The 11,768-nt window shown below is 32.3% G+C and overlaps 1 protein-coding gene across 1 annotated transcript; it reads right to left on the reverse strand.

The window, feature by feature from the left end:
• Positions 1-1,606: 1,606 nt before the first annotated feature.
• LOC120075584 (uncharacterized) lies at positions 1,607-9,040 on the reverse strand. The gene is made up of 10 exons (XM_039029120.2): positions 8,551-9,040; positions 8,097-8,206; positions 6,126-6,870; positions 5,889-6,033; positions 5,627-5,757; positions 5,324-5,512; positions 4,984-5,211; positions 3,796-4,123; positions 3,298-3,481; positions 1,607-2,329 (listed from the first exon to the last, which is right to left on the reverse strand). The coding sequence occupies exons 1-10, from the start codon at positions 8,755-8,757 to the stop codon at positions 1,852-1,854; spliced, it is 2,745 nt and encodes a 914-aa protein (XP_038885048.1). The 5' UTR covers positions 8,758-9,040; the 3' UTR covers positions 1,607-1,851.
• Between the last annotated feature and the right edge of the window lie 2,728 nt (positions 9,041-11,768).

The following is an 11,768-nucleotide window of genomic DNA, read 5'->3' on the forward strand; positions in this document are numbered from 1 at the left end:
AATCATTGTAAAAAATAGGGAGGAAACAAACTTAATTTTCAAAAATAAAAAACAAAGAACAAATCAGACGTAAATAATCAAATTTACCAATACAATGCAAAAAGCAAAATAGATTTTTACTCTAGAAAAACATTCTCAAACGCTCTAAAAGGCTATAGTTCCAATCTCTCTAGCTTTTTTATTATACTTCAAAAAATATTTAAAATCTATTTAAAATATATAGACTAAAATGATATTTTAATTTAAAAAATAGAGATCTTTACTAATATATGGGATTTTTTTAAGATATAAGGGATAAACACTCGAACTTACCTGTTTCAAAATATTAACAAAAAGACTTTGAACCTTTACTTTTATATTAAAATGTTAAATCACAATTTATTATTATTATTTTTAACTTTTTAACTTTTTGGTTTTTAGTAGATAAACTTATATGAAAAAAAAGTCTAAAACTTTCTCAATTTCCAATTTTGTATTTATGTGTTTTAACACAAATTTTGTGAACGATCAATTTTTTACATATCCAACGTTCTTTGAAATTCACTAACCTATTAAACGCATATCAAAAGTTTAATATCCTTTAAACATGAAAATTGTTACAATAAATCTATTATTATTTATTAAAGAAAATGTTGTATCATGTACAATGGTATGGTGACGAATCCAAAAATTTTATTGACAGGAGCTTTTTATAACCTAAATCTACGGGAGGCTGGCAAGCAAATCTATCACTAAACTAGCTAATGGTTTTGATACAATGCTACTTTTATATTATATATATATAAAGAGCATAAAGTTGAGAGAAGACTCAACCCATACTAAATCGGCCGCCAACCATGTATGCATCACGAACCTATTATATTCAAAACTAAAATTTCAAAAATTTATCTAGATCCTTTCACCAAATGAAACTTATTAGACATAAAATAAAAATGTTAAAACCTACTAAAAATTCATATATATTAGATATAAATCTAAAAATTTAGAAATTAAACTTATAATTTAATATAAAATATTGTTGATTTTTTAAAAAATAATTAAATCAAATCTACAAGTGAAATCAATATAATTCTATTTTTCATATTTTCAAAACAATGTAACAAAAAAAAATGACTTGAGACTCTTTAAAACCAATTTAAAACATAATCTCTTACCAACATGAACATGACTGACATAAATTTATATTAACAACATCAAAGTCAATGTTTGATTCTCACCTCACAAATTGTAAAAAAAAAAACAAAAAAACAATTGTCATAAAATGACATATCGCACGTCTTATTTAATAATAAAATAACCAATATTTTATTTTTCTTCAAGGACCTAATATTAGTCACCAATTAAGATATTTAAAAACACAGATATGACCAACATTCAAAGTCCACGATCACTTTTTTTCCTTCTCCCTCTTTTTTTAAATATAGAAAAGTCTAAACACAAATATTATATTGAATATTCAACTTACAAATATTTAGGTATCATTCGATATTCATTTTATTTTTTATTTTTAAAAATTAAACCTATAAACATTATTTTTATCTTTAAGTTATCTACTTGTCACCAATGATTCAAATTTTGAAAACTAAAAAAAATAACTTCAAAAAAGTTATTTTAATGATGCAAATCATTATAGAAAGGTAGATAAATCCAATGATTGTTTTGACCCTTAATGTTTGCCTATCAAACTCAAACAAATATACAAATCTTAGCAAACTCCAACCTCCATTACACAACAAACATTCCCATACCCTCTTTCACTTGCTTGTGGGGATCTGCATTTAACTTATGTACAAATATTTTAAGCATAAGAAACTATTGCTATTTAACAAATAAAAATAAATAAATAAAATCTCACCAGTTTTTAATTAACTCTCTATACCAATCTCCATGAACAATCACAGACACAACAGCCATCACAACCAGAACTTCTGCTGCCTCAACCACCTTTTCTGTAAGGGCTCCGGCTCCGATGGGCAAAAGAGTCACCTCCGCCAGTTGCCTTCCCTTTCTACCACTTCCCCCAAGCACAACACCCCGCATGGCCAGATAAACGTTACGTGAAACCCGTGTGTATATGACATCGCCTTCTTGTAAGCTTTTTATCAGCATGTTTGCTATAATCTGCTTTCTTGCTTGAAGTTTTTCAGGATCTGAATCGCGATCGACTAGAACACTATCGAGGGCTTCGACGATCTCCAGTATTCCTGCATTTTCTACAGTATCCAAGAGGTTGCAAAGACGCTTGCCACATGTTGATAAGATACTATCGACTTCACTTGGACTGGAGACTAATCTCTCGTTGAGAAGAATTTGACGCATGACCAACAAGCTGGACAGAATATTTATATATTAAGATTACAAGACTAGATTCTATGCCATGTTATCTATCATAATCTGAAACTGCAATTTGTAGACAGAGGAATGCAATATGATGTTGATTTGAATCGTAACTTGTTTTAGTTGAGACTTCTTTTCATAACAATATTCAGATCCTGATTTGCTTCCTGTTTCTCAACTTCGAATTTACTATTATAGCTCCGATTTTTTTTTCCTTTTGATAAAAAACAAATTTTATTGATGTATGAAATTTACCAAAGGAGGGCAAAAGCCAAAGAGTTTAAAAAAGAAAAAAAAGAAAAAAAAGAAAAAAATCTCCAGTCAAAAGAGAAGAGAGAGGGTAAGAGAGGGTTAAGAGCTATAGCCCCTGTACTTTTAGATAAGAGAAATTAATTAGGACTACGCTTTTAAGCCAAACATTGGATGCCCAATAGAAATTCAAAATAATTGTTTACGTGGGCTTTTCGGCTAAATTAAAATACTTTACTATTTGGTTCTCGTCCAATGATTTTTAATAACCCCAACATCTGAACCCACAAGAAATCAACGATTATATATATATATATATATATATATTAAGCTCATCCAAAGGTTCGTTTTTTTTTTTTCTTTAGACGAAGTAATCAAAGAAACCAATCCAAACTATTCTCTCACTTCCTCATCATGGATGAGAGGGAGAATACAACCAGGAAAGGGGCATCTTTCCAGAACAGAGAACAACCTTAAGAGGATACCAAAGCTGCAGGAGCAGTTTTGTTCTTCTCTCTGAAGGTTGGTATTTGGGACTGCTAAACTTGGTATGACAAAAGATCCCAACCTGACCAAAGGCTATAATTCGATTTGGGGGTGGGCAACCAGGTAAATTTCATTTTAAATGTTGACTATATATAAATAGAATAAATTTGAAATTGTAGTCTACCAAAACAGGGCTTAAAGGTAAGAGCTGCAAATTTCACCAACCTGGTAGAAATGACGATGATCCTCTGAAGTCGAGACTGAACCATCCTCAGCCTGGCTAGATTAAGCTTGAAAGTCTCTGGCAGAGTATCACTGCTGAGCCCGGTTATTTGATTTACTAACTTTAGCAGTCCGAGCCTAATTAATAAATCAAGTCTCTCTCCCTTGCACTCTGGCTGTTCTTTGCCTGCATACATTAAAGCTCATAGTTAAAACTAATAAGTTGGAATTAAACAAAGAACGTGGATATAATTGGAAGTGATTTTGAAACGGTTGAAGTCACTTTTGTCACATCTAAAATCTCTCCCAGACGTAACTTTAACCATTGGTTCTGATTGTATGGAAGTGCATTTTAAAATGCAAAACCAGACATTAAAATGATTATATGGAAACTATTTTCGATAGATCACTTTTTTTTTTTTTTTTTTTTTAAAAAAAAAAGACACTAAAATCACTCATAAGCATGTACAAATACATCATCAATGTGACAACTGGAGTTACCATGGACACTTATTCCAGATGTCAGGCTTATCTTTGACGGAACCAGACTGCTTCCTCCAGTTCGTATGGTAGACGGCAGGATCTCTGGCTGAACTGTATTCTTTGATATAGCAGCAGCCACAGAATCAGTGTGTTCTTTCCACTCCAGCTCCACATCCGGCCATACAGATGAAAGCCATTGCCTTGTAAGGGGTAAAGTGGTAGGTGCATCAGTAGGAGATCCACATCGCTTAGTGAATGAATTTCTTAGGTACTCCAAACCAGCAGGACCCTTGATGAGCGGTTCCACCATCCTTAAATGTGCATTTGCTATTTCTTCTTTTAGATTCTGCCATCAAATATAGAAGTTCAGTTAAAAATCAACATGGACAAGTATCTTGCAGGCGTGACCAAACAATATATGTTTCTAACTAACATATCCAGAAATGTAAAACCACTCACTGAATCAAGAAGCAAGGAGAAAATATGCTTTCTTTGGAGTTCAAGAGGGAGGCACAAAAGAAACAGACTATGGAGACTCTGATACGTGCACTTTCCCTATACCCACTATATCTCTCATTTCAAAACACAAAGATTCAAAAGTTTCAGGCGCCACCTAGAGAGAGGAAGTTTACGGCCTTCGGTCGTACCATTTGTTAGCTTCTGAGAAAGATGATACCTTTAAAATATCAGAAGTTTTGATTGAGGATGATGCAAATGGTAAATCCCTGCTTTATAATTTAGAAAGAAGCTGGAGGAGGCGGAAAGAAACTTGTGGATTAATTGCGATGTCCACTGTTAGCACAATTATATCCATTTATGAACATCCCCATACAGCAGCAAAGGCTATTGAGAGACTGATGAACGCTTTAGTATAAAGGATGGGTGGAAAAGAATAACAAATATTACTTGGTCTCCTGTGAAGGACTCAAAATCTATATTCAAGGAAGCTCAGACTCTGGTACCATGGTACTTAAAAAATAAAGAATAATAAAGCTATATTTGGCAAGTCGTTGAGGAGGTTTCTCGTGAAGAAAACATTGGTTCTGGCAATTGGAAGTTAAAGAATGAAAATGATTGGGAGAGTGCTACAGCGTCAAAAGGGTTTACTTCTATCATATACTTGAATAGGAATTGATTTTGAACTTTTAAGTAAAATACCCAGAACGCGAGGTGACAAAATATGAAAATAATTAACTTAAAATGGACCTGAATCTGATGTAGAACAAAGCGTAAACCTTTGACCATCAAGAGAGCAAATGAATGCTTTAAGTTCTTTCCAGAACAGGAAACGTCTCCTAACTCTTCCATCAGCTTCTGGTAACTTGCTTCCATCTCTTTCTCTTTAGCTGGGGCGGAAAGTTTTTGTAGAGTGACTAAACTAAAGTCCAGGAGTTGTTTGAAGTAACCCACATCCAGAGTCCCTGAATTTAAAATCTTCAGCCAACAAAGAAACAAGAGGAATCAGTAAGCGAGATCGATACTTCATTATCATTTACCATTTTATGCGGCCACCAATTGCTGACAAAAATACTCAAAGTAGATGTACCTGCGTTAGAATTCCAATATCAATTTTCTCAGCAATCTCTGATCTCCAGGACGGTGGAGACATCTCACACAATTCATTCCTGACCTCTTTCAGGACCTTGACAACCCAGCTGAAATCAGGATCATCTTTTTCCATAGATTCCATTACGCCATCCCAAAATGCTTTTTCCATTGTCTCTTTCAGTTTTGCCTACATAAGTCGGTGCGTATAAATAGTTAAGTCCAGAAATCACAAATTGATTCTTCCTTCGCTATTTATCATTTACATATCAGAAAATAGAATGAAACATTCAGAAGTGTCAACCTTTAAACTGGTTTCAGCTTCAGTTGGAGCATTCGAGGTGACCGTAAGGAAATGGTGATAGTCATGGACAATCTCATTTGCAACTAACTCATTCTCAGTGACTAGCATTTCACTGGAACTTGTATGTTGCTCTGTAATATATTTGGAAGAAGGGAAATTGTCATTTTACTAAATGAAGAAGAATTAAAACATCTATCTTAAGCAAGATTATTCATCATTTCAGACAAAGAAGCCAACAAAGCATCCGATAAGCTATGCAGACCTGACTTAGAACTTTCTGCTCGTCGGAACCCTGTAGAATAGTCAGTATCCAATTCCGAGGAGCGTGACCCGGCAACTGATAAAGAATTTTCTGAAGTCCCAACTTGCTGTAACTTTTCTCTCATTATCTTCTGCTCTTCGTTGACCTACCATCAACCAGATGAGTCCAAAAACCATTGACCAACTAGGATTTTGTTGCTAAAAATGTGCTTTAGAAACTACAACCAAAGAGAATTACCTGTATATCATGTACGATATTGCCATTATCACCTTCCAATCTCAGCTTAGAAGTTTGCGCCATAAAAAGCTCCAACTGGCGAGCAACACCCTTCATATTCTCCTCAAAAAATATAGCATCCTTGTCTTTCCACACCACAAAGTGATGAAGGTAAGAGCACCATCTTTTGTCAAATATCTCCAACTGGGATCTAAACGAAGGTGGCGTGGAAGATTGCTCCTGATGAAAGGTTCGTAAGGGACCCTCTAATATAATCTTAATCAACAATTCGAATTCCTGAACAAAATTTGATGCCGACTCCAGCAGCGCATTTTCAACCTCACTCTTCCCAATAAAAACTGTCTCCGGATGACCCAGTATCATGTAAGCAAAAAGCACTACTTTAGCAGGGTATCTAGATAATTTAGAGGCAACCTTTGCAGCTTTCCTCAAGCCAATAGTCTCCGACCTACTTGTCTTGTTTACTTGATTACTGCTTCTGCCATGCAGTCCAACACGCTTGAGAAGGTGATCTAACTTCTCGATGCTCAATTTATTTCCAGAAATCGTTTTCAAGATTGTAAATCTGCTCTCTATGCGAACTAATAAAGCTCTGACAGTTTGTATGGTTGCAGTTGCATTGATCTTAGAAGCAAGCTGCTCAAATTCCATTGACTTCACAGATTCTGCAGTAATATCTAATTCTTGATATGCTTTTGCCAAAGCAAATGTAGTTTTTCTCATTTGTACAAAACTCCTCCAGAATCTGAAGATGGGACAGATTGCATTATAATTCATGTTATCACACAAACAAAAATAAAAAAATAAAACATAACAGCAGGGAGAGCAAGCAGGCAAAGCATAGATACAGGGAAAAGCTAAAACTGAACCAGTATCCACAACAATAGAAATAGTTGCAATTAAACTGTACATTAGTAATTAGGCATTAAATTTCAGATTTTTCTTTCTATTCCAAGTCCTTTCAAGGCCAAACCATTCCTTTCTAGTGTTACTCTTGAAGCCTCAAATTGATATCCCAAGAAATTAGATATTAGATTTTGCACCTGAGCAAACTTACTCATGGACACAAACATTTAAAACCTGCCTACAGAAAACAAAGGAAAAGTGAATTTGTATTACTTTCCTTCAAAATTACTTTCCTTCAATCAGTTCTTAGATATTTAAAATACGAAAAAACATGTGGGGGTGTCCATCAACCGTTCTCCTTCCTGGCTTCAAATCAACCTGAGGGGAAACGTGCCAATATTTAATGTTCTTCAGTTGTGTTTCATGAACCTATTCCAAAACTAAATCAATGGAGAATATTCATATACTTAACTTCGCAGACAGAACAACTAACACAAATGCAATTCTAGGGTAACTATTTACCAGGGTCAGAATTTCTCACAACATGCCACCATTTCTCAGGTGACTATTTACTTCCAATTTATGCCAGGAGTCAGGAGACCTTGGCCAAAACACCCACCACATAATTGCTTTCTTCATAAATGCAATTTAATCATTTCTTTGTTCATAAAGAGGTTTTATCATCTCTGCACTCTTCGGATCATATGCACTTAATATCCCATTCTATTACGAGAGAAAGAAAAATCAATTTCTCATGGGCCGCATATAAATACACTTAAATTGCCGTGCTTATTAATGCTACTCAGTTACTTCTTTAGCTTTACCTTGATTTAACAGACTAAAATAGAATGCAAAAGACTAAAATATGCCAAAGAAGATTCAGAACTTCCATTGTCACTCTTATCTTGATCTTAAGCAAGATGCATGACATAAATAATCAAACTGTGATACTTGATTGACCGTGTAAAAATTTTCAATACCACAGGTAAAGACCTAATCACGCACATGCAGTCGAAATTAGGACCACTCTAACAACCTTAATCCCTGGAAAATTTAATATTATAGTCATCAGTCATCGGGCTAGAACAGATTTCAGAAATATGAAGCAGTATAAGGGTCTAGTACCTCGCTATAACTGCCGACGGGTCCAGCTTAGGCATCCCTTTTATATTAGCATGAACAGTATCACATGTTCTTCTTCTCTCCATCAAAAACCCAGCTCTTTGCCTCTTCGCCTATTCGAATATTTAAATAAGATTAATTTTTGTTTAAAAAGGATCTCCATTTGAAGTGGAAAACAAATGAAACAACTCGTAAAAGAATTGGGTAGAATTTTCTTACAGAAGAAATCAAAGTCTATTGTAATTCAAACAAATAAAATCACCCGGCCAACGTTGTCGCTTAGCTTTTCTTAGTTTGTATTTTGGGAATAGCCGACAAAAAGATATTCTATAACTTTCTTTACAAAATTAAGGTTGAACAATCTTTATCCAATATGGTACGTCATACTGAAGAGAGAACAACAATCGCAAGAAAAACTATGAACTTAAATAAGAACAATAGAGCACAAGGAAGAAACCTGACGACGTAGATCAGCCTTCTGGAGCTTGGCTTCAATCTCTTCAGCAGTAGACGGCGCCTTAGACTCCATTAGGCGACGGCGAAGCCTGCGAGGCAGCTTAGGAGGAGTAGAAGACGATGCCGACGAAGGCTCGTCGTCATTTGCCGGAAAATACAGCGCTACTCCGCCCTTCCTCTCCGATTCCTCCTCCAGTCCCACAGCCATCGAACTGAAACAATTCGAACAAAAATTCACCAACTTAATCGACTCCAAGACTTCGATTTGGTCAAAGCTTTACAAGATAAATGCCGATCTCAGAGATTCAACAACGGATTTCTCGTCGAAATTCAGAGATTGTTTCTGGAATTTGGAATCCAAATGTTTTTGAGTTAACGCATCTGTACATGAAAAAGGAAAATGATGATGGATTTGGATCGCGCCATTTTCTTCTAGAGTCTTCGAGATCTTTTTTGGCGTTTGTAAATTTTGAAATATCGAGAAACAGCTGGATTTTTTTTTTATTTCTTTATTTGCATTTATTTATTAAAAAAAAAAAAAAAAAACATTTCTTTTAGTCAATACTTTTGAGTTTAGGCCGTTCACTTCATAAATCAACCCACATGTAAAAGTAGTCCATTTGATTATTTTCGATATTGTTTACTTATGTTCAATATTTGAATTTATATTTAGGGTTTATTTTCAAAATCTACAGTAAAAAATACAAAATGATTGATAAATAGAAGATGTTCAAGCCAACTACGTCTAAAAATTACGTCGTATTGTTTACTGTTGTGATTACCATTTATTGTTACTGTTCCAAATAAAAAATTATAAATTTTGACACATTTACGGTAGACTCTCGAAGGTAAGAGTAATGGAATTGATAATAATAAATGTGATAAAATTCATTATTCTAAGTAAAAGTGATAGAAAACAATTCAATTACATTTTCAATTTTGGCCCATTACAATTGAACTATCAATGAAGTTCCACTACAATTATACCAATTTTCATTATGGATTGATAAACGTAGCCTTAGTTTTAATTTAGTTCCTATATTTCAAAATGTTACAAATCTACATTTGAATTTTGATCAGGTTTCACTATCTTTCATCGTTATTAAAATGTCAATTGGAATTTAGCTTCATATTGATTTTAAGATAATCGATATATGCAAACACCAAATATTAAAAGTGGGTATTTAATGAAAAGTTTGAGATTAAAAATGTAAATTTTAAAATTTATAGACTAAAATGAATAAAACTTAAATCTGAAGGCTAAATTTGTAACGTTTTAAAACATACAAATTAAATTGAAATGAACATTGGAATTTAAAAAATATATATGTGACATTTTAAACAATGATGATGATAATGGTTTTCATTCATAATTTATAAAAAGGATGTTTGTGGAGAGTAAAAACTACATTTTTTTAAGAAAAAATCAACTCCATACAAAAATATCTACATGACTAAATCTAAGATTTGATAGAAATATATAGACTAAAATTACATAATTAAAAATATAAATGACCAAAATAGAGCAATACTAAAAAAAACACTAACAAAAGTATTATTTTTAGGATAAAATGCAAAGATTATCTCAACGTGTAGTGGTACTGGAATTATATAATTAAACTTTTAATCGTTAAGTTTTGACTCTCAAACTTCTATCAATGTTAAAATTAGACTCTCGATCTTACATTAGTTATAGAAACTGAATCGTTGATGCCCTGTTTGATAACCATTTTTTTTAAACTTAAGTTTACATCATCCACATTTTTTACCATGATTTGCATCGTTATTAAGTACGATGGTTGAATTCTTAGCCAAATTCCAAATTCCAAAAACAACATTTTGAAAGCTTTTTTAGTTTTTAAAATTTAGCTTGTTTTTTAAACTATCGGTGAAAAGTATATAAGAAAATAAGAAATTTCGAGCTAGAAGTAGTGTCCATAGACTTGTTTTTTAAAACTAAAAAAAAAAAAAAAAAAAAAAAAAAAAAAAAGTGAAACTCACGAACTTATACAATTGTTGCAATTTATATATTATGTGAGTTTGAGAGTCCAATTTTTACACTGGTACTCAATTTTTACCGTCTAAAGTTTGAGAATATAATTGTAACTGCTACCATATTTGATAGGTGATTTTTGCGATTTACCCTTATTTAGTTATTGTAAGGGATAATTATAGATGTAGACCTTCTACAAAACTTGTTTTCATAAATGTCTAAAGATGATTTGATTGGAAACTGTGACGAAAATACCTTTTCATGGGTAGTGGTGTGCATTTATTGCTGTTTAGTAGGTAAAATTTTTTCATATTTTTCGATCATTCTTAATGATGGAGAGAGAAATTGATCATATATATATATATATTTTCACGTATGAGACATTTTTTAAATAAACATTAAAACATTATGTTAGATGTCTGAAAATATTTTAACCAATATATGATATATACCACAATATATAAATAATAAATTGACTAAATGTTCAACATAAATCACGATATATATCATAACTTTCATTTATATTACAATATGTATGATCCCAACAAAACAAAATTTAACAAGAGCTCCCTAAGAGAAATGTAATTCAAAATTAATTTAACAATGTCAATATATTACAGTATATAAATCACTCGACATTCAGCATAAATCACAGTATATGTCATAAATTTCATTTATATTACAATGTGTATGATTCTAATAGATCAAAATTTAACAACAACTCTCTAACATAAATGTACTTAAAAATTAATCTAACAACTTTAATGTACCACGATATATAAATCACTCGACATTCAACATAAATCATAATATATATCATAAAGTTCATTTATATAACAGTATATAAAATCCTAACAAATAAAAAATTAACCACAACTCCCTAATAGAAATGTAATTTAAAATCGATTTAACAATTTCAGTATACCACAGTATATAAATCACTCAACATCCAACATAAATCACAGTATATATATCATAAATTCCATTTATATCACACACATAATATATATACATCATAAGACAAAAAGTCACACATATACGTACACTTATATACCACAAGACATAATGCCTAAATAAAAAATATATTTCACACTTCATTTATATCAAATAAACGAATAATATATCACAGTATATATCAAAATTTCTACAAAAACTCTGAAAAATCGGAGAAGTACACTTATCCATGTTTAAAATTTTCATCAAGTTATGGGAATTTTGAGTACAAT

Source organism: Benincasa hispida, chromosome 4 (genome assembly GCF_027475165.1).
Source record: "Benincasa hispida cultivar pf3 chromosome 4, pf3_genome.v1.1, whole genome shotgun sequence".
NCBI lineage: Eukaryota > Viridiplantae > Streptophyta > Magnoliopsida > Cucurbitales > Cucurbitaceae > Benincasa > Benincasa hispida.